Source organism: Dunckerocampus dactyliophorus, chromosome 4 (assembly GCF_027744805.1).
Source record: "Dunckerocampus dactyliophorus isolate RoL2022-P2 chromosome 4, RoL_Ddac_1.1, whole genome shotgun sequence".
Lineage (NCBI taxonomy): Eukaryota > Metazoa > Chordata > Actinopteri > Syngnathiformes > Syngnathidae > Dunckerocampus > Dunckerocampus dactyliophorus.
In genome coordinates this window covers 33,704,200-33,728,585 of record NC_072822.1, presented here as the reverse complement: position 1 = coordinate 33,728,585, position 24,386 = coordinate 33,704,200, and the positions used below count along the sequence as shown (strand labels likewise).

General features: G+C 39.4%; 2 protein-coding genes across 2 annotated transcripts in view; both read right to left on the bottom strand.

The window, feature by feature from the left end:
- Window positions 1–8,582, bottom strand: part of LOC129179349 (calcium-binding protein 7) — a 46,190-nt gene extending 37,608 nt beyond the window's left edge. Inside the window, exon 1 of the mRNA XM_054772485.1 lies at window positions 8,049–8,582. Coding sequence (XP_054628460.1) covers window positions 8,049–8,157 — 109 coding nt within the window. The 5' untranslated portion in view covers window positions 8,158–8,582. The remainder of the gene's footprint in view (window positions 1–8,048) is intronic.
- The window catches only part of nf2a (NF2, moesin-ezrin-radixin like (MERLIN) tumor suppressor a), a 99,990-nt gene continuing 83,825 nt past the window's right edge, over window positions 8,222–24,386 (bottom strand). Inside the window, exon 16 of the mRNA XM_054772483.1 lies at window positions 8,222–8,365. Within this exon, the coding sequence (XP_054628458.1) occupies window positions 8,222–8,365 (144 nt within the window). The remainder of the gene's footprint in view (window positions 8,366–24,386) is intronic.

Below are 24,386 nucleotides of genomic sequence, written 5' to 3'. Positions count from 1 at the left end.
TTATTTCATATCAACCTGTTCCACACAATCATCTGGTAAAACAACACAAATGACATAATTAATTCAAATGTATATTTGTTGCAAGGTATTTATTATTATTATTATTTGATATAATCATGATATATTTCTATATTATATCATTTATAGTATATATTTATCTTATATAATATTTTATAATTTTATAACATATATTTCTAATTTTTATAATATAATAATGATAATTATTATTATTGTTATTTATTATTTAAATACAAATATGTGTTGTATATATTTAAGAAATGAGATCATATAAGTAAGTGTCCCAATAAAATATGTAACAAATATAACACAAAAAAATAACACAAAAATAACACAAAAGTAACACACTTTTAAATATTAAAAAAATAATTTTTAGAACTGAAAAAAATAGTTATATGAGCTTAATATTTTTGTGCTATAGTAGCAAACATTTTCAATGTATTTTTTATGGTAAAAGAAATCATCCTGTATTTTTTATATAATATAACAATTATTATTATTATTCATTAATTATTATTACCATTTATTACGTATTAAATAATACTTTAGCGACTTTGAGTATCTAGAATAAATGCATTATAAATGTGATGTTTACTATTATTATTATTATTGCCAGTACATTGTACATTATTACAGTACATAATTATTATCATTTATTATTATTTCATGTCAATCATGTTTTAAAACAAGCAAAATGAAATTAGATTGGGGTCGTGGTTCGTCTGCCATATTGTGGAACAAATCTCTGTCAATCATATTCTTATCTTTGTCAAGGATCCAGTTTTGTGTAAATATTCTTTTAAAACACAAATGACTTCTAGATAAACAGAGCCGGTGCCGACTGGGTCGCTTCACCCTGTCACATCCTCATCCTCACCCTCGTGTCAAGTTGATCTTTTTTGGTGCAGGTGACGCATGCGAGTGAGACGTCAATGAGTTTCTTGGCGGTTGGAGGATCTTTGCATCTTCAAAGTGGAGCACGAGTGGATGGAGACGTATTATTTCCTTTTTGGGGCGCAGGAGGATGTTTTTTTTAGTGCATGTGCGTTTCCGTGGTAACGCGTCACGAGCCGAGACGAAGGTGTTATAAAGATGGACGCTTTCAAAGCCACACGTGACACTTGTGGCCTTATAGTTTTTTTTCAATGTTTGACTGCTGACTTTGCTACGTGCTCTCGCCTTTAAAATGTTTCTCAGCTGACACCCCGCCCTTGGGAGGTCCGCCCCCGCAGCAGCTTGTGATTCCCGCATGTTGTGTGTGCGCGATGCCGGCGTCTTGAAATAACTTCATTGGTATTCATGTCGGTGTTTGGAAGAGCGCAAGGCATCCCTCCACCTCAGGGCCAAGCGATGAGTCAATGTTTTCGCTGCGGCGGCTTCAGTAGGAGTAGCAGAAACATCAAGATGGCCTCACAGGCGCTCGCCGCCCTCAGGAAGGCGGCGACGCTCCCAACCTGTCAGTCAGAGACGGGTTCCCAAATATCTGGCGGGGAGAACGATGTTGGAAAGAGATGACAAGAGTAAAATGTTGGGTTCGTAGTACTACCCCAAAGATGATAAGTAGAGACGGAAATGCGTATTTATGAGTTAAACAAGCCGAAAAATCTAAACATGGAAGCCTACTGGACATGGAGACTTTTATTGTGAAAGGACAACCAGTGGAAGGCCTCAGTAGACCTCTCACGTGGTGAGAGATGGCGTCTGCACGTTCATATGATGACTGCATCATGGTACTGGTACTTACACTGATCATGGCAATGGTGATGTGATGGTGATGGTGATGGTAATGGTAATGGTAATGGTGATGGTGATGGTAATGGTAATGGTAATGGTAATGGTAATGTAACGGCAATGGTAATGGTAATGGTAATGGTAATGGTAATGGTAATGGTAATGGTAACGGTAATGGTAATGGTAATGGTAACGTAATGGTAATGGTAATGTAACGGCAATGGTAATGGTAATGTAACGGCAATGGTAATGGTAATGGTAATGGTAATGGTGATGGTGATGGTAATGGTAATGGTAATGTAACGGCAATGGTAATGGTAATGGTAATGGTAATGGTAACGGTAATGGTAATGGTAATGGTAACGGTAATGGTAATGGTAATGGTAATGGTAATGGTAATGGTAATGTAACGGCAATGGTAATGGTAATGGTAATGGTAATGGTAATGGTGATGGTGATGGTAATGGTAATGGTAATGTAACGGCAATGGTAATGGTAATGGTAATGGTAATGTAACGGCAATGGTAATGGTAATGGTAATGGTAATGGTAATGGTAATGGTAATGGTAATGGTAATGGTAACGGTAATGGTAATGGTAACGTAATGGTAATGGTAATGGTAATGGTAACGTCAATGGCAAAGCCAATGGTAATGGTAATGGTAATGGTAATGGTAATGTAACGGCAATGGTAATGGTAATGGTAATGGTAATGGTAATGGTAATGGTAATGGTAATGGTAACGGTAATGGTAATGGTAACGTAATGGTAATGGTAATGGTAATGGTAACGTCAATGGCAAAGCCAATGGTAATGGTAATGGTAATGGTAATGGTAATGTAACGGCAATGGTAATGGTAATGGTAATGGTAATGGTAATGGTAATGGTAATGGTAACGGTAACGGTAACGGTAACGGTAACGGTAACGGTAACGGTAACGGTAATGGCAATGGTAATGGTAATGGTAACGGTAACGGTAACGGTAACGGTAACGGTAACGGTAACGGTAATGGTAATGGTAACGGTAACGGTAATGGTAATGGTAATGGTAACGTAATGGTAATGGTAATGGTAATGGTAATGGTAATGGTAATGGTAATGGCAATGGTAATGGTGTTGGTGCTGGTAGTGCTAATCTCAATGGTACTGTTTATGATAATGACAATGTACTGGTAATGTACTGGTACTAGTACTGCCACTGCTACTGATAATGGTAATGGTACTGGTAATGATAATCGCCATGGTAATGTTAGTGTGCTGGCAGAGGTAGTGGTATATAAGAATGAAGTAATGTACTGTAATGATAATGGTAATGTACTGATAATTGTACTGTTAATGACAATATAATAATAATGGTACTGGTACACATACTGGTAATGGTAGTGGTAATGGTACGGTTAATGATAAAGATAATGGTAGTGGTAACGGTACTGGTAATGATAATGGTAATGTAATGGTACTCATGCTGGTAATGATCATGGTAATGGTACTGGTAATAATAATGGAATAATAATGGTACTATTACTGGTAACGGTACTGTTAATGATAATGGTACTGGTACTGATATGGTACTGGTACTTGTACTGGCAGCTGTAGTGGCAATGGTACTGGTACTGGTAATATAACTGTTAATGGTAGTGGTACTGGTACTGTTAATGGTGATCATAATGGTACTGTTAATGGTACTGGTATTCGTAATGGTAGGGGTACTGGTACTGTTAATGATAGAGATAATGGTTATGGTACTAGTACTAGTAATGATAATGGTACCAGCACTGGTATTAATAAAGATAATGGTACTGGTACTGGTACTGGTAATGGTAACGGTAGTGTAGTGGTAGTGATAATGCTAACAGTCATGGCAATAGCAATGTATTGTAATGATAATGTACTGGTAATGATTATGGTAATGGTAATGTACTGGTACTTGTTTTATAATCATACGGGTAATGTCAATGTTAATGATCCTGGTAATGACAAAAGTAGTAATAGTAATGTACTGATAATGGTAATGGTAATGCCGTGTTGCTGGTAATGGTTGACTTTATTTGAACACGCTTTAACAAGTTCCATGTCAAGCAGCATTGACTCTGCACACGTCAACATGTTGGAAAAGCAGAAGGAAGAAGCACAGCTTATTTACTCTTTCCCCTTTGCCGGTCACCTCCTGTCTTTGAATGGTAACTTCAAAAATAAAGACATTAAAGATTCAGTCTGATTGTTATTCACATCACTTCCTGTTTACCATATTTCCACTTCCTGTGTCTGAGAAGGACGCACAGTCCCAGCATACTGACTGTGTCTCTCCAATTATCCGCTGATTCCGATTCATGTTTTTCAGAAAATGACAAAGCCTGCCATGAGTTGCAAGTCACTCTTGAACAGGTAGGGGGTGCAAAAGAGCAACTTGAACTACTACTACTGCTCCTACTACTACTACATGTTTTTGTGTTTCTTTGGAGATAACGAACAAAACGAAAGCCAATGGGAAACAAAACGGAACCAGTTCTTAGGCTCGTGATTAGCATGATTTAGCCTTTCTGGTTCAAGTTGTGACTGCATTCACCCGCACCCGACAGCGACATAACGCAGCTAAGTACTTAGCTCGTTCCCCCTAAGGTTCATCCAAACACAGCATTATTATTCTTTGTGCAGGCAGAAAGATTACATTGGAGCTCATTAGTGAACCTCACAAAGTGGGTGTAGTTTTTATTTTTCTGTTTTCTTTCCCCCCCTTTTTACGAGCGTCTACAGGATGTTGCTGACGTACAAAACACACGCAAAAAAACAGCATTAAGCGGAGAGCGGGGACTCATTTTGATGTCGGCAGCATGGAAATGGACTTCCCACTTTATTCCACCTGCGGAGTTTTGTGTGCGTGTGTGCGTGTGCGTGTGTTCCAATCTATATCGAGCTCCGGTAATTTGACCATCTATGTTCTTTCATCCCTCAAGTGTAGGAGGTGAAATGGAGAATATGGCTTTCATTTTTTTGCATGTGCTCTCATCAGTGTACATTAACGTACGTGCTTCCGCCCCCTCGACCTTTTTTTTTACACACACACACTAAAACACGAGGGAAAAAAAATAGCATTTGTTCCCTTTTTATCTCTGACATCTGAGTGCCAACTCTTACCGAAGCACAGGAGCGCTCCCTGGGGGCCTCCGTGCTAGTAATTGAAAACCACGTCTTCCTCATGTTCAATACTGGTATACTCACCGGGTAAAAAGTAACCATGTTGCCACAGAGAGCTAGCTTTTTTTTCCACTTTCTCATGCACCCCAAGTCATTAGTCATCAATCAAAGTTTAAAAACAATTAACTTTATACATAGTTTTTTTTCTTACGTTGCGTAACAAAGAGGTGTGTTCAAACTTTTGAACAGTACTGGAACGAACCATACATGTGCATTCAGTATGAGTCAAAAGTATTGAGACACGTTTTCATGTTATATAGTGAGAAGGCGTCTCCAAACTTTTGACCAGCATATGTGCACGTGCAGTTATGTATACAGTGCCGGTCAAAAGCACAGCGACGCTATCTCGTGTTATTGATTGAGAAGGCATGTCCAAACTATTGATCGATACTGTATGGAACAGTATAGAAAAAAATATCACCTGCGTCCAATGAATACGCTTCCTGTGCATTAAATAACAGGTGGGAGACTGTAATGCCATTTTTGCTGTTTTTTTTTATCACTTAACATCCAAATATTTTTACTTTGCTCAAATTGTATTTTGACTTTTCCCCCAACCTAATTTTCCAAAAATTACAACTTTATTTTCTTTTGTTTATTTGTCATAATATTCCGACTTTAAGTTTTTTTTTATATTTCAACTCTAAAATGACATTAGTTTTCCTTACAATATTGCTACTTTTTTCTTCATTTTTAAAACTGTATTCTAGTAAAATTACAGCTTTTTTTTTCCATTTTTGCTGTTTTTGGTTTTTTAATTTCCAACTACTTCAAATTTCTTCTTAAAGAGCCGTCATAAATCTTCTTTTTGTAAAAGTATGACTTTATTCCTATTATATTCTAACTTTTGCCCCAACCTAATTTCCCAAAAATAACAACTTTATTTTAAAAAATAACCAATATTTCCTTTAATATTTCAACTTTATGCTACCAAAATGACATTAGATTTCCTCATAACATTGTCAGTTTATTTTCGTAAAAAAACTTAGTAAATTGCGAATATGGGTTTTTTTCTGTTAATATTTTGACTTATAAAATACTGTGAGTATATTCTTGTAAAATACTGTGAGTATATTCTTGTAAAATACTGTGAGTATATTCTTGTAAAATACTTTTTCTTGTTGGATTGCAACTTTTTTATGTTGATATTTTGTATTTATTTTTGTAACATTACTGCTGATATTTTCACTTTTTTCTTTTCTTTTGGTTTGTTGTCTTGCTAAATTCTATTTTTACAATGTGCTACGGGTCAATGAAGAACAGCCAGGGTCCACAAATGGCACCGGGGGTGCACTTTTGACGCCACTGAAATAAAGGTTTCACTTACAGCATTTACGATCTTTGTAATGCTTTTTTTCAGTGACGGGCGGCAGACTATTATATACTTTGGGTTTTTTTTTTAGCTTGCAGGCCACCATACTTTGATACAAATACTCCATCAGAACGTTGAAAATGTACACTTTTGTTAATATCATGACGGAATGTGAGCAAACAAGCTATCATTGTGGTTCTGATCCAAACTGCCGATGCTAACAGAGGCCTGGGCTTTGAAAGAGTGTTTAAAGACAGAGAGGCGACCCCCTCCCCCCCAAAGAAGACAGGACTAATGCACCAGTAGGGCCGGAATGTCGCTGCTGTTAAAAGTGCATTAGCGCCAAGCATCCCCACGCTGCAGTAAGCACCACCGTGGAGGCCGCAAAGACCCAAATGGATCGCATCGCCGGGGAAATTTAGGAGGCGTCGTTTGACAAAATCTTTACTGCAGCCTCCAGCCAACTGACAACTCATCTCGCCTGACATCGCTGTTTTGTCTGAATTCAAAATTCCGCCCGTTTTGTGCCATTTCAGCAACTTTTTGAACAACGTGTACAATGACATCAAGCAGGCTTCGCTACACTTCTTAAAACACAGCATGGACCTCTGCCAACTATCCGTCAGTCAGCTCTAGAAAAGAAGGCTTGTTTTACTTGAGCAAATAGGGTAACCTAGCATGATTTTGCTGTTAAAATGTGAAGATCATTTTAGCACTTTAGCACCACATAGCTATGCTAGTGTTGCTAACGTTTGACTTGATCTGTGATGGGGATTTGAAGTTACGACAGACTTGAGAGGCGCATATCTCCTGAAATGTTGCCTGAATTCCAAATTCAGCGACATTTTACATCCAAGGTTCCAACCCTTTTCATTTACAAGTTATTAAAGTTTCCGATCCTTGAAGCTCGCTGAAACGTACCTTGAAGTTTTGCAGGACGTCTTTTTGTGAGAGTCCGTTTTGTGCCACTTCGGCAACTTTTTGGACAACAGTGCGTCAAGCCAGCAAACTTTACGATCCTCGAAGCTCGCTAAGATGCACGTTGAGGTGTCATGTGGCATAAAGCAGGCTTCGCTACACATCTTAAAACCCAGCATGGACCTCTGCCAACTATCCATTAGTCAGCTCCAGACATGAAAACTTGGCATGATCATTCTGGTAAAATGTGACAGTAATGTTAGCACTTTAGCATCACATACTGTAGCTATGCTAGTGCTGCTAATGTTTGTGTGCACCTTACTGTTATGTGATATGTGACATTATGTCCGAAAACACAAGCATGTGTTCAGGTGCATATTAATTAGGTTAAAAAAGCACAAGTTGCATCAGACACACACACACACGCACACACGCACACACACACACACACACACACGCACACACACAGCACGGCACATGACAGCAGCAGCCACGAGCATGAATATTCTTCTCAGCAGAATCCCAACATACAGCTGTCACGTGTCACGATGACTGACAGCGGCACATCATCATTGCACACTTTCAACATACACACCCTAAAAACTACACACTTCAATCAGCACCACACACACTGTACCAGTCATAACATTAGGTACACCTGCAAACATGTCAAATTGACAACAATTGAGTGTCGTTCACACCGCAGTGAGAGCTGTTCCTAATATTGTGGTTGGCTGTGCAGAGTGGTCAAAATATTAGGGAACAGCCCGAATGACAGCCATCATTGTCTTTGCAACGGCGCAATTTGTGCAGGTGCACCTAATGTGATGGCTCCTTACCCCCAACCGTGGGGAGCCCTCAGGTAACATCTCACCTTCAACCTCGTCCTCGGGCAGGTTCACCGGGGCGCTGTAGTTGAGGATGTCCGGGATGGTGCACATCCCCCGGTACATGAGCGTGGAGGTGATCGGGTGCATCGGCATGGCTGCGACCGGTTAGTCCGGCGGCCCGCGGCCACCTTCGTGCTGACTGCTGGGTGGGGAGGATCTACTGACTGGAGCCCGACTTGCCTGGATGGCCACCGGGGGAGCGCAGCAGCAGCAGCGGCAGCGGCGGCGGCGGCGGCGGCGGCAGCAGCAGCAGCAGCAGCAGCGAGTCCATGGAGATGTTGCTCAGCGCACGCGGTCTGAGCTGGTGGACACAAATGACTCTTTCAGTTTTTCATTGTTTCAAAAACAAAAAAACATTAAATCCGTGCTGGTGCGCGCGCACGCACGCACGGCTGCTGCAACGTGTGCGCGGGAGAGTGGGTGCGTGAGGTGAGGAGAGCGTCATCGATCCACGGAGAGAGGCTGCGGGTCCGCGGCGGGTGTGCGTGCATGCATGCGTGCGTGCGTGCACCCACTTGTTGGATGCGCTTCCTCCTCCTCTTCTTCCTCGCACGGGGACGCGCTTGTCTTTCCCGCAAAGACACAACAGGTCGTGCGCGTGCAGGGGAACCACTGGGCTCTCCTCCTTTAAGCTCATCGTTTATCATTGGTGTTATCATTTTGTCTGCAATGATGCTGCGCGTGCGTCGCCGCCCAGTTGTCTCACACACGCGCGCTGTAGGTGCAGCTGCATGGACGATTGAAGATAAAAATGCTGCCTTTTGTGGTATTAATGTAACAAAATATGCTCACTATTGTTTTTTGTGCACAGTTCCTAATATTTTGACCCTCCCTCCCGTTGTCACTAAGCAACACATTAGCAATACAAAAATCAACGTGTGTACTGGTGTAGCTAATGTTGCGACCCGGTGAACTACGTGAAGCATTACAACCTATCATAGCAAGTTTCAAAACAACCCCATGATGTCATCGCTTTACTCGCCTTTCAGCCTCTCGCGGGAAAAATCCCAATATTTGGTTAACGATACTCATCAGGGCTACGAGAAGTCATAGCTAACCTGTCTCCAATGAGCCACAAACTCAAACCATCGTGGTCAGGGGCTGCACGAGTGCCTCCGAGGGGAAAAGACGACTTCCATCATTGGGACGCCTTAGGGCCAAAATGTCAATATTTCACTCGATGAACTGCAGCTCTCCAGTGCCGGCAGCACTCGTGCAGGCCCAGACCGTGAGGCTGCCGCCACCACGCCTGACTGTAGGCAAGACCCGTACTTGCTACTCACTAGTGTTGCCAGCTATTTACACAACAATGTGCTGTGTCATTTTCAGATGATAGTAAATCTGTTATACAAGCTGTACACTAACAAAGTACACTTGCATATACTTTAGAGTAGTCAGCGTACAGCCTGCATATTAGTAAAGCTTTATTATCCACTGAACCCACAGCTGGTAGCATGCAGCTGGAGAGTTCATGTCCAAATGATATTGTATATAATTAATTTAACATTATATTTCCATCAATGAACCACCGCTCCCCAAGTCTGGGCAGCACTTGTGCACATGCAAATGAGTCAAAACACAGCCTAAATAGCTGGCAACATGACAGAGTATATTGCATAGTGAACATGTCTGTGGCCAAAGAATCAATGTTTCCTTCAATTAACCACAGCTCCCCCAGTGAGGGGCAGCACTGGTGCACAATAAAACAATAACAAACACAGCTATGATTGTTTAAATAACTGGAAACAAGAAAGAGAACACCTCATAGTGAACACGCCCAAATTGTGGCCAAGGTGACAATATTTGCATAAATTAACCACAGCGCCCCAACTCACAGCAGCACTTGTGCACATAAAAATGAGTCAACATACAGCCGAAAAAGCTGGTAAGACGAGAGAGTATATCTTATAGTGGCAAAGTGTGAATGTTTCCTTCAGTGAACCGCAGCTCCCCCAGTGAGCGGCAGCAGCACTTATGGACACTATCACTATGAGTAATTAGAATGAAATCCATATTTCTATACAAGCTATCCAAGTTTACTTTGAATATTGTTGTCCCTTGACAAGAAAGGGTTGCGTTTGGGAGCTACTGTAGTTTATCCGCACACGGTCGAGTACGTGAATGCATGTCAGGATAGACAGCCATCAATGTGACGGTTATAAATGGTCCCTTTAAGTCTTTCTCCTACATTGGATGACTTTCTTTAACACACCATCAGCTGCTCAATGATCACTAACTTTGTATCCTCAGGTAACCTCATTACCTCCAACACACACGCACACACACACACACACACACACACACACACACACACACACGCACACACACAGCCGTCACCGCAGGAACTAAAAGCAAAGGTCAGAGCACTTTACGGCGGCCCGTCCAACACGCTTTGTCAACAATGGCCGCCCCCTGCAGGTCGCCAGCCCTCAGGTAAGTGCCGGTACGAGTGCAGCGAATCCATCCGCAACTTTAACATCTAAAACTTCATCTCAAAGTTCAGCTTTTACTCGTGTTAAAAGCCCGCCGTAGCAAAGAAAGCCTGTGACATTTTTTCTTGGAAAGAAACGCTGCAGTGGATTTTTAGACAGAACACCGACTAGAGCGTGTATTTGAACCTTTAGAGGGCAAAGTATGGTACTTACGTGGAACTGTTGTAGTCAGTGAAGGCAGCACCGTCACGTGATGTTAAAGTTTTCGACAGGAAAAGAGCACAGTTACGTCGCTGCAGCAAAGACACATTCACACATAAAGCAACACATATGCTAAGAAGTTCTTTGCCCTATTTGCTGTTGGTGGGGTTTTTTGGAATTTTCCATATACACTACGTCCCCAACTTACGAACACGATTGGTTCCAGACGACCGTTCTTATGTCGAATTGTTCTTAAGTAGGGGAAAAGGTAGTATTACCAATGATATAGGTACTACATGTACGTGTATACATATACAGTATATGTGTATGTATGTAAATATGAGTTTGGATGCAGTAGTAATATTAAACCAGGATAATTAATGAAGAAAACAATAATAAATATGTATATAATATAATATAATATAATATAATATAATATAATATAATATAATATAATATAATATAATATAATATAATATATATATAATAATACATAATGATAAATGTCGTTGTGGTGGTGGAGGAGGAGATATTGGAAAAAAAGGACAAATAGTGGTGGTGGTTGGACTCTTCTAAAAGAGGTAGTGTTCTGTGGGTGGTGTAGAATTAAGCAGGCCTATTAACTCTTCATAAACTTTAATCACACGCTCTGTCGGGTTGCATCATACAGCTAACAATGTAGCTTTTCTTCACTTCTCCTCCCCCCCAGTCTGCCTGTAACTGTTGGTCCCATTAGCAGTGTCACAGTGCCCTCTACTGGTCAAGCATGTACAGTAGCAGTATAAATATTGATTGAGCGACTACAAGGCAAAATAAAATAAAATATAGACCAGTCGGCTTGTGTTCGTATCCGCGAATGTTCGCTGGTCGGGTGTTCGTAAGTTGGGGACCTAGTGTATCCCAACTTTCTTCTTGGATAATCTTTGTAAATTCTCTTTCTGTAGTATTATGACTTTTTCACCATAATATATTGACTTTATTTCCATGATATAATATTATCCCCACCTAATTAAAAAAACAACAACTTTATTTTGTTTTCTTTGTTTCTCATAATATTACAACTTTCAAAAAATAAGATTTTTTTTGTTTAATATTTCAACTCTATGCTTCTAAAATGACATTATTGTTCCTGGTAATATTACAAGTTAATTCTCATAAAATTGTGACTTTTCCCTCTTAAGAATACAACTTTTTTCTCTTAATATTTATTCTCGTAAAATTACGGCTGGTTTTCTTCCATTTTCTTTCAAATTTTTTTACATTTTCCAACTATTTTGATTTTCTTCTTAGATAATCTTTGTCAATTTCCTTTTCCTAATATTTTGACTTTATTACCATAATGTAACATTTTCCCCAATCTAATTTCCCAAAAATGAAAACTTTATTTTGTTCATTTTTTCATAAAATTACAGCTTAAAAAATTCTTTAGTATATCAGTTGTGTGCTACTAAAATGACATATTTTTCCTCACAATATTCAGAGTTTATTCTCATAGAATTGCGCCTTTTTTTCTCGTTAGAATACGACTTCTTTCTTAATACTCTGACTTTATTCTTGTAAAATTACAGCTTTTTTTTTCTTCTCATAACATTATAAAATTTCCGCCACTTAATTTTCCCCAAATTACAACTTTAATTGGTTGCTTCTCATAATATTACAACTTTCCAAAAATAACACATATTTTCTCTTTAATATTTCAACTCGATGCTACGTTCCTCATGACATTACGAGTTTATTCTCATAAAATTGCGAGTTTTTACTCATTAGTATATGACTTTTTTCTCTTAATATTTGGACTTTTTTCTCGTAAAATTACAGTATTTCTTTTTAATTTCTGATGTTTTTTTTAAATTTTCCAACCATTTAAACTTTGTTCTTAGATAATCTTTGTACTTTTTTTTTTTTTTTGGTAATATTATGACTTTGTTGCCATAATATTATAGTATTTTCCCCAAACTTTTTTTCTCATTAGAATACAATTTTTTTCTCTTAATATTTATTTTCATAAAATTAGAGCTGTAGTTTTTTTTATTTTCCAACAATTTCAACTTTCTTTTTAGATAATCTTTGTCAATTTTCTTTTCGTAATATTTGGACTTTATTGCCATAATGTAACATTTTCCCCAAACCAATTTTCCACAAAATGACTATTTTATTCTTCTAAAAGTACAGTATTTTCTTCTCATAACTATAACTTTATTCTTGTAACATTATAAAAATTTTCCGCCACTTAATTACAAAATAACAACTTTACTTGTTGTTTTGGTTGTTTTCATAACATTACAATATCATATTTTTTCTTTGATATTTCAACTCTATGCTCCTAAAATTTTTGCTCATAATACGAGTTTATTCTTGTAAAATTACAGTTGTTTTTTTCCATTTCTGATGTTGTTATTTTTAAATTTTCCATCTATTTCAAGTTTCTTCTGAGATAATCTTTGTAAATGTTTTTGGTAATATTATGACTTTATTGCCATAATATTACAGCATTTTCCCCAACCAAATTTTCCAAAAATAACAACTTTATTTTGTTTAGTTTCTGAAAATATTATGACTTTAAATATTTCAACTTTATACTAATAAAATGACTTTTTTTTTGTCATAATATTACAAGCTTCTTCTCATAAAATTCTGCCTTTTTCTTGTTGTTTCTTTTAATATTCTGACTTTGTTCTTGTAAAAATTACAGCTGTTTTTTTCCATTTCTGATGTATTTTTTTTTAATTTTTCAACTATTTCAACTTTCTTTTTGTACATTTTCTTCATGTAATTATGACTTTATTCTGATAACATTATCCAAAAATTCCGACTTTATTTGTTGTTTTGGTCGTTTCTCAAAATATTACAACTTTTAAAAAAATGTCTTTCTTCTTTAATATTTTGTGCTTTTTTGGGCCAAAACGCTTTAATCACGCGGCGCGACCTGGTGAGAAAGAGAAATATCATTTCACAACGGCTAGAGTCTTGATGATATCGTGTCGACAGGAACTACTTTTTCTTCCGTCTCTCAGGCTCAGCGTCTGTTTCTTCCCCAGTTTATCGTCATGTAGCTGCCGGGTATGGCAATATCGCAATTGTAACGAGGTTTATGCAGCGTTTAAAGGTTTGTGAACAATACTGCATAGGCCGGGACTATTATACTCATATATATCCGTATACTTGTTGGCTAAATAGCACAGAATACGTATTATCTTATTTTGTATGCCTGCAGAACTGCTTAAAAGGTTAACTACGGGCATCTGTTTTCGCGCAAAATAAGTAATTATGGTGCCTTGATTTGATACTGGTGTTGCGTTGATAAAGTATCGTCAATATCAAGCTCTGGAAGGGATCGGTTGCACTTGAAAGTTGGTCGCTAAAACCTGAAGCGCTGTCTGATGCCACACTTTGGTCCTGAAGCGCTCCTGCATGGGTAGAACCGTGGCACCGTGTCTCCCTTCTCTCACATGAATCCCACATCCGGCTCAGCCTGCCCTTCCTTTAAAAAAAAAAGTTTGTGATCCAGTGTTGCAGGATTATATTGGCACCAGCGCTGGTTCTGCCTCTCAATGAAGCCGCCGGATCAACATAAGCCGCACTGCGGCGCCCCGGCCGTGTATTCCCTTGCTGTTCCGCCTCGTGTTTATCTCTTCCGCCCTTGGTGCTCGGACCCCGTGGATACTTTCATACTTTCCCCAGGATGAAAGCTCGGCTGATTGGGGGGATTCTGCTGGGAGGAGGAAGGAAGGACAATTGGCTATGGAAGCTCAGAAAGTAAACGCGTGGAGTACCAGGCAGCGCTTACACTGCTAGCCTAGCGGGCTTTGTTGGACGAGCACGAGTGCTCCTATCACGGCTCAAGCACGGGGCGTTTTCCACAGACGTGGGCCAGCGACCAGCGTGATGTAATCATTTGTAGTATCGGTGCAAAGACACAAAAACACATTTCAATGTGACACCTAAACATCAAATCCTACCGATACCAAGTTTCTGACACTGGTAACAATTCTGATATTCCAATATCAATATTTTTTGGGGGGGAAACGTGTTAGGAATTCATCTGCTCTCTGCCGCTCCGTGTGTGACAGCGAGGCTCTTTAAAAGTAGGTTTTACAAGCTTTTCATGCAGGAAATCGAAGCTGGTAGCAGAATATAAAAAACATCAAACGTATTCAACCCAGCAGACGGAATTTTGGTTTGAAGTTACACCACGTCATGTGTCACAAAAACTCTTCAAAAGTATATTTTACAAGTTTTTCATGAAATCCAATCTGGTAAATGTAGCCAAATATAAAACGTAACTAATTTTTTTTCAACCCAGAAGACAGCATTTTGTTTTGTAATATTTGAGTTACACCGCATAAGATATCATGAGAGTTCTTTAAAAGCATATTTTAGAAGCTTTTTGTTCTATCTAAACTGGTAAATGGAGCAGAATGTAAAAAATAAAGAATGTATTCAACCAAGAAGATGGCATTTTGGTTTGAAATATTTGAGTTACACCGCATAAGATATCATAAAAGTTCTTTAAAAGTATATTTTAGAAGCTTTTTGTCATATCTAAGCTGGGAAATGTACTAGAATATTAAAAAAAATGAATTTAATGGCACTTTGATTTGAAATATTTGGGTTATTCCACAAAAGATGTCACCAAAGCTCTTTAAAAATATATTTTACAAGCTTTTTGTCATATCTAAGATGGTAAGTATAGCGGAATATAAAAAATAAACCACACATTCAACCCAGAAGATGGCATTTTGGTTTGAAATATTTGAGTTACACCACGTAAGATATCACAAATATTTTTTTAAGTATATTTTAGAAACTTTTCATGAAATCCAATTTGGTAAATGTAGCCAAATATAAAACATAACTAACTTATTCAACCCAGCAGACAGCATTTTGGTTTAGAATATTGGTGTTACACCTCGTAATATGTCACAAAAGCTCTGTAAAAGTATATTTTAGAAGCTTTTTCTCACATCTAAGCTGGTAAGTGGAGCAGAATATAAACAATTATGTATTCAACCCAGAAAATGGCATCTTGGTTTAAAAAATTGGAGTTACACTGCATAAGATATCACAAATGTTCTTTAAAAGTATATTTTAGAAGCCTTTCATGAAATCCAATTTGCTAAATGTAGCCAAGTATAAAACTAATTAACTTACTCAACCCGGCAGAGTATTGGTGTTACACCTCGTAATATGTCACGAAAGCTCTCCAAAAGTATATTTTAGAAACTTTTTGTCATATCTAAGCTGGTGAATGTAAAAAAAAAAAAAAAAGAAAAAAAAATGAAATCCAATTTGCTAAATGTAGCCAAGTATAAAACTAACTAACTTATAACTTATTCAACCCAGCAGATGGCATTTTGGTTTGGAATGTTTGAGTTATTCCATGTAGGTTGTCACCAAAGCTCTTTAAAAACACATTTTAGAAGCTTTTGGTGAAATCTAAGCTGGTGAATGTAGCCGAATATGAAAAATAAAAAACGTGTTCAACCCAGCAGATGGCATTTTGGTTTGGAATGTTTGAGTTATTCCATGTAGGTTGTCACCAAAGCTCTTTAAAAGTATATTTAAGAAGCTTTTGGTGAAATCTAAACTGGTGAATGTAGTCGAATACAAAAAATGAACAACGTATTCAACCCAGCAGACAGCTTTTTGGTTTGAAATATTTGAGTTACATTGTGTACGATATCAAAAAAGTTCTTTAAAAGTATATTTTAGAAGTTATTCATGAAATGTAACTTGTAAATGTAGCCAAGTATAAATCATAACTAATGTATTCAAACCATCAGATAGTATTTTGGTTTGTAATATTTGAGTTAGGTCACGTGACATGTCACGAAAGCTCTTTAAGGATATATTTTAGAAGATTTTGGTGAAATCTAAGATGTTATATAAAGCAGAATACAAACAGATAACCAATGTATTCAACGCAGCAGATGGCAATTTGGTTTGGAATATTTGAGCTGCACCGTGTAATATGTCACAAAAGTTCTTTAAAATTATATTTTAGAAGCTTTTAGTGAAATCAAAGAGGCTTTACCACAATGGGGTTTTATTTGTTCTGTCTGTCAGTGATTCTTTATAAAAGTAAAATAACACCCGTGTCGTTTGAGTTTCACAGGTGAAAAGCGCCATCTACAGGCCTGGCATGCACACTGCAGCAGAATGGAAAACTTGGGACTACAGTATATGTTGTTGTTTTGTAAACCAACTAACCTTGCCAAGATTATCATCTTTCATTGGGAAAAAAAGAGACTATTTGCGCTGCATTACATTTTCAGTGGCAGTGCGGCTGAGGGCTGATAAAGAGCCCCAGTGCTGCATCAGCACTTTCTCCAAGTCAAGATAAGGCTGCATCACGCAGGTCATTAAAAGCAGCAGTCGCCACCGTGGTGTTCGTTAAACAACATTTTGATGAGACTTAATGTTCTATTGGGCGTGCATGGCTCTTTTTAAAAAAAATCATATGGATGCTCATTAGTCGTGAAAGAGGAGACGCTTCACATGAACGCACTCAAGAGACAACGAAATGACGTCATGCGCTCCTCCAGTGACCCTCACGTCCTTCAACATGAAAGCTCTTCCTTCAAGGTTGTTTTGTCACTTCCATGTTGTGTACACGGCAAAGAAAATAACACGGATGTGCTCCTCGTGGAGGGGGGGATAATATTTTCCGCCAACCAACTTTCCTAAAGTTGCAGGGATCAGTGCAGTTATTGAATCACCTCCTCAACGCCAAACCAGGGAGAGGGGAAAAAAAAACCTCTCCCTGGCGGAAATCAATTATTCACAGCCCTCTCCCGGGATGTACGCCGCCTGCCGCTTCCCTGAGTTGACTCAAAGTGTGAGCTTACTGGTGTGGAATGTTCCGGATGGGAGTTTTAGCATAATGGCGGCAGGAGACAGCATATTACCTCCGCCAAGCACATGTTCCACCAGGCAAGAAGTGATGTTCTCTACTTGTTTGTGGTGAGCAGGATTAGGACAAAGCTACAAAAGAAATGTTTCTGCCAAACTGTGTGGAGAGGTCAAGGATGAATCCAGTAAATGTTGGTGCAGATCAGGTCAAAGGTGCACCAAGGGTGTCCAAATGGGGAAAATGGCTTGTGACCATGCTATGACAAATATAGCGCTTTACTTTTTGTTTTTGTTTATTTTTGTATCAAAATAAAATAACCACATTTTGTTTGTCCATCACAAACACCATGTTCGAACATAAGGATGTCCACAACTGCACCTGGCACCAGGACACCTTATGCCGCAGGTCTATGATTGACTTTGTAGTCGTATCGTCAGACCTGCGTCCACATGTTCTGGACATGAAGAGAAGGGGCTGAGCTGTTATCTGATCACCACCTGGTGATGAGTTGGATTAGGTGGCGGGGGAGGAAGCCGGACAGACCTGGGAGACCCAAACATGTTGTGAGGGTGTGCTGGGAACATCTGGCAGAGTCTCTCGTTCGTCGAGTCTTCAACTCTCACCTTCGGCAGAGCTTTGCCTGCATCCCGGGCAAGGATGAGGATATCAGGTCTAAATGGGCCATATTTAGTGCCGCCATTGCTGAGGCAGCCGATCAGAGCTGCCGATGGTGGACACCAGAGGTCAGGGCTGTCACCAAGCTGAAGAAGGACTCCTGTCGAGCATGGATGGCTTGTGGGACTCCTGAAGCAGCTGACAGGTACCCGCAGGACAGGCGGCTTGCGGCTTCGGCGGTGGTTGAGACAAAAACTCGGATGTGGGAGGACTTTGGTAAGGCCATGGAGAGGTTCTGGCGAACCGTTCAATGCCTCAGAAAGGGGAAGCAGTGCCCGGTCCACAGTCTTTACATTGGGGATGAGGGCCTGCTGACCTCAACTGAGGATATAGTTGGGCGGTGGAAGGAATACTTTGAGGCCCTTCTCAATCTCACTGACATATCTTACATAGAGGAAGCAGAGTCAGAGGACCTGGACGCGGACAGTTCCATCGCCGTGGCTGAGGTATCTGGGGTAGTCAAAACGCTCCCCAGTGGCAAAGCTCCGAGGGTGGATGAGTTTCACCCTGAATTCCTCAAGGTTCTGGATGTTGAGGGACTGTCTTGGCTGACATGTCTCTTCAACATTGCATGAAAGTCAGGAGCAGTACCTCTGGATTGGCAGACCAGGGTGGTGGCCCCCCTTTTCAAGAAGGGTGACTCAGAGGGTGTGTTCCAACTATAGGGGGATCACACTCCTCAGTCTCCAACCGGTCTACATGTGCTTTATGGACTTGGAAAAGGTATTCAACCGTGTCCCTTGGGGTGCTCCGGGAGTACAGGATTGGTGGCGCGCTACTATGTGCCATTCGGTCCTTGTACAACCGGAGCAGGAGCCTGGTTCGCATTGCCAGCAGTAAGTCAAGCCTGCTTCCGATGAACGTTTGCCTCCGCCAAGGCTGCCCTTTGTCACCGATTCTGTTCATAATTTTCATGGACAGAATTTCTAAGCGCAGCCAAGGCGTTGAGGGACTCCAGTTTGGAGGCCTGAGGATCTTGTCTCTGCTATTTGCAGACTATGTAGTCCTATGGCCTCATCAGGCTGTGACCTTCAGCGTTTACTGGGGCGGTTGAGACTCAGCACCTCCAAATCCGAGGCCATGGTTCTCAGTCAGAAAAGGGTGGATTGCTCCCTCCAGGTTAGGAATAAGGTCCTGCCTCAGGTGGAGGAGTTCAAGTATCTCAGGGTCTTGTTCATGAGTGAGGGAAGGTTGGAGTGTGAGTTCGATAGGCGGATCGGCGCAGCGTCTGCAGTAATGTGGTCGCTGTATTGGACCACCGTGACGAAGAGAGAGCTGAGGCGGAAGGCAAAGCTCTCAATTTACTGGTTGATCTATGTTCGCATCCTCACCTATGGTCATGAGCTTTGGGTTGTGACTGAAAGAACGAGATGGCGGATACGAGCGGCTGAAATGAGTTTCCTCCGTAGGGTGGCTGGACTCACCCTAAGAGATAGGCTGAGGAGCTTGGTCAACCGGCAGGGGCTCAGAGTAGAGCCGCTGCTCCTTCACATACAGAGAAGCCAGTTGAGGTGGCTCAGGCATCTAGTCTAGTGGAGAACGCCTTGGTGTCCTCCCAGTGGAGCTGGAGGAGATGGCCGGGGACCGGGAAGTCTGGGCTTCCCTACCTGAGACTGCTGCCCCCGCGACCCGGACCCTGATAAGTGTAGGAAAATTGATGGATGGATGGATAAATTATCATTTTTCAGTAGAGCTTGAGAACAAGCTGGAACAATTAATGCTGCACTGCAACCAATAAGGGCCTTTACGTATGAATAAAAATAAAATAATTATTCACACTCTTCAAACTCTTACTGTTGCACTCACCTGCATCGTTGCACTTTACTAATAGAAACTATGTCAAATATTACAAATTAGGGCTGTCAAAAATAGCGTGTTAACGTCGGTAGCTGATTTATTCCATGAAGTCTGCTAAGAATATTTGCGTAATGAATGCATGTGCATCATGTCAAGCCACCTGTCTGTGTTATGACAGCAGACCGAGGCACAGCAGCGTCCCCACACGGAGCCTGAGGCTCTTGTTTAACTTTGTTCTGACCCGAAGACATCAACAGCAGTGCAAGTCCAACGCCATATACACTCCTGATCAAAATCTTAAGATCAGTTGAAAAATTGCTCGAATTTGCATTTTGCACATTTGGATCTTAATGAGGTTTTAAGTAGAGCTACAATATGCAAAAACAAGAAGGGGGAGTGAGACAAAAAGCATTTGGAACTTGTAACTTAAACAACAAAAAAAAAACTGAAATAGGCTGTTTATCAGCTGATCAAAAGTTTAAAACCACAGGCTATAAAAGCCAAAATCCGCTCAAAATGTTCATTTTCTGTCAGGCATTCCCACTGTCATGCCCTCCTGATGCTAAAGCTAAGAAGCTTTCTCTTTTTCAACGTGGTGGGATTGTGGAGCTGCATCAGCAAGGCCTCTCGCAGCGTGCCATTGCTGCTGAGGTTGGGAGCAGTAAATCAGTTATTCTACGTTTTTTGAAAGATCCTGAGCATTATGGAACAAAAAAGTCAAGTGGAAGACCCAAAAAAAAATCACACCTGCGCTGAGCCGGAGGATCCGATTGGCTGTCCATCAAGACACAGGGCGGTCTTCCACCCACATGAAGGCCTTACTGGTGCCGACTGCAGCACAATAACCATCAGACGCCATTTGCGGGAAAAGGCTTTAAAAAACAAAAACTAATTCAAAGACCTCGTCTCCTTCAACGCCGTTTAGACTTTGCCAGGGAGCATCAAACATGGGACATTGAAAGGTGGAAAAATGTTTAATTCTCTGATGAGAACAAATGTAACCTTGACGGTCCAGATGGCTTCCAACGTTCCTGGCATGACAAGGAGATCCCACCTGAGATGTTTTCTACCCGGCACAGTGGAGGGGGGTCCTTCATGGTCTGGGGTGCTTTTTCATTCAGTGGAACACCGGAGCTTCAGGTGGTGCAGGGTCGTCAAACGGCAGATGCAACGCTGCAGTTCACAATGCTGGCTTGACCAAGGACTTCTTCAGGGAGAATAACATCACTCTTTTGGACCATCCTGCATGTCCCCCTCATTTAAATCCCATAGAGAACATTTGGGGATGGATGGCAAGGGAAGTTTATAAAAATGGCCATCAGTTCCAGACCAAGAACGGTGGAGCTCCTCATTACTGAGTCCTACTGAGAACATGTTTTGTTCTGGTTTGGAGAGTTTTTTGTTATTTTTTGAGCGATGGTCTTAAACTTTTGATCAGCTGATAAACAGCCTATTTCAGTTTAATTGTTGTTTTCAATAAATTACTTTTCAAAATGCTTTTTGTCTCACTCCCCCTTCTTGTTTTGCATATTGTAGTTCTACTTAAAACCTCATTAACATCCAAATGTGCAAAATGCTAATTCTAGCAAGTTTTCAACTGGTCTTAAGATTTTGATCAGGAGCGTATAGTGGTGTGAAAAAGTGTTTGCCCCCTACCTGATTTGTTTTGTTTTGTTTGCATGCTTGTCACACTTTAATGTTTCAAATCATCAAAACCTGTTGGCTTTTCAACATGGCAGAGACGGACAGGACTGGACTTATTAACTTATGTATAATTATTATGCATTATCATTATTTGTTATGTATTATTGAAATTAAAGTGATCTGTTACGTATTTATTCATTTACTCTTATTGTATTTGCTTATTTTTCTTAACTCTCCTATTTTGCTTTGCTTGTTTAATTTATACGTGATTATAGTTTTGGTCTTGGAACTCTGCCATGCAGGTTGTTTTTGCCCAGTGTCTTTCTTATGGTGGAGTCATGAACACTGACCTTAACTGAGGCAAGTGAGGCCTGCAGTTCTTTGGATGTTGTTGTGGGGTCTTTTGTGACCCCTTGGATGTGCTCTCGGTGTCATTTTTTGGTTGGCCGGCCACTCTTGGGCAGGTTCACCACTGTTTCATGTTTTCACCATTTATGGACAATGGCTCTCACTGTGGTGTGCTGGAGTCCCACATCTTTAGAAATGGCTTTATAACCTTTTCCAGACTGATAGACCTCCATTAATCTCAGTTATGTTTTCACAGGGGGGGTCATCACTTTTCCACACAGGGCCAAGTAGGTTTGGATTTTTTTTCTCCCTTAATAATAAAAAGTTTCATTTAAAAATTGCATTTTGTGTTCAGTTGTGTTGTCATTGACTAATATTTTAATTTGTTGGATGATCTGAAACATTTACGTGTGACAAAAATGCAAAACAAAAAGAAATGCGTAAGGGGGCTTTTCACACCACTCAGGTGTATCTCCAACTCCCAAACACGTCTGTGGTCCTCCTCGGAACCACACTTCCTCATTGTCACTTGACTACAGCGAGGTGCAATCAGGTGCACTCCAAACATCACAACAACGTCTTTATTACGTGTGCATGTGTGATCTAAAGCAACAGAAAGCCAAAGAAAAACCGTGGATATTGTTATTTGAACACAACCCCTCAATGGCTCATAATAACAGCGTTGAAGTGTGATTCCAATGTTGTGCTACTTATTAAAGTGAAGAGCGTCAGACACATTTTCAGACGCATGATTTAAATTGTCAGTTCATTTGGAGCTGTTAATACTTCCAAATATATTCACTTGTGTCCTCTCATTTACTGTATGTTTTTCTTATAAATGCAGCAAAAAGGGCATATTTCACACAAAGTTGCAAATGGTGATTAATCATGATTAATTCATTTGAAAACTGTGATTAATTTGATTGAAATTTTTAAGCTTAAGATTAAAGTCGGAATGTTACAACAAAAAAAGTCATTTTGCAAGAAAAAAAGCTGTAATTTTTCATGAAAGTAATAATTTTACTAGAACATATTGCAATGTTTACACGAACAAGGAAAAAAGTTTACAGGAAAAGTGGTAATATGAGGAAGAAGTTGCAATTTTACCAAGGGAAAAAAAAGTTACCCGTCGATGAAAAAAAGGTCAGCATTTTTATTACCAGAAAAATCTGAATTTGACAAGAAAGTATAACAATTTTATTGTAAAAGTATTATCAGAAAAACTCTTCATTTTCCGCAAATAAAATTGTAGTGTCACGATAAAAAGTCATAATTTCACAGTCATAATGTTATGAGAAAAAGTGGTAATTTTACGACTTGTAATATTACGAGAATAAAGCTGTAACATTACCAGGAAAAAAATATTTTTACAAGACTAAAGTGGCAATATTATGAGAGAATAAAGACGGAATATTATGAGGACAAAGTTGTAGTAAAAAAAAAACAGGTTTGTAATATTATGAGGCTAAATTTGTAATATTATGAGAAAATGGAAATTTGACGAGAATAAAGATGTAATATTGTGAGAATAAGCTGTCATTTTACAAGAATAAAGTAATGATATTACTAAAACAAAGTTGTAATATGAGAAAGAGTCGGAATGTTGTAATATCAGGAGAAAAATCATGACAATAAAGTCCAAATATTATGAGAAAAAGTTGTAATTTTACAAGAATAAAGTGGTAATATTATGAGAGAACAAAGACATAATATTAGGTGAAAAGTTGCAATATTATGAGAATAAAGTCATAATATTACAAGTTTTATACATGTCGCATAAATATGATGACTTTTATAATTTTATAAAAAAATAAAATAAAGCCGTCATTTTACGAGAAAAAGTCATCATTTTACAAGAGCAAAGTCGTGATATTATGAGAATAAAGTTGTAATATTACGACAAAGAGACATCATTTTACTACCATTTTAAACGTCGGAATATTATGAGAAACATTCGTGATTTTACAAGAAACAAGTCGGCGTATTCTGGGAGAATAAAAACTAGGAAGGAGGAAAAAGTCTCAATTTTACGACAACAAAATTGCAATATTAGGAAAGTCGTAACTTTACAAAAATAAAGCTGTAATATTCGGAGAAAGTCGTCATTTTGCAAGACTAAAGTTGCAATATTATGAGAATAAAGTTGTAGTATTATGACAAAAAGACATAATCTTACAAGAATAAAGTCATAATATGAGGAGAGAATAAAGACATAATATTATGAGAAAAAGCATCATTTTACAAGAATAGTCCTAATATTCTGAGAATAAAGTGGTAAGAACATTATTGAAGTAAAAAAGCGTTGCAGTGGTATGTTTTGATGAGAATGAAAACATAATGAGAGCAGGTATTTACCTGCTAGCAGTTTGCAG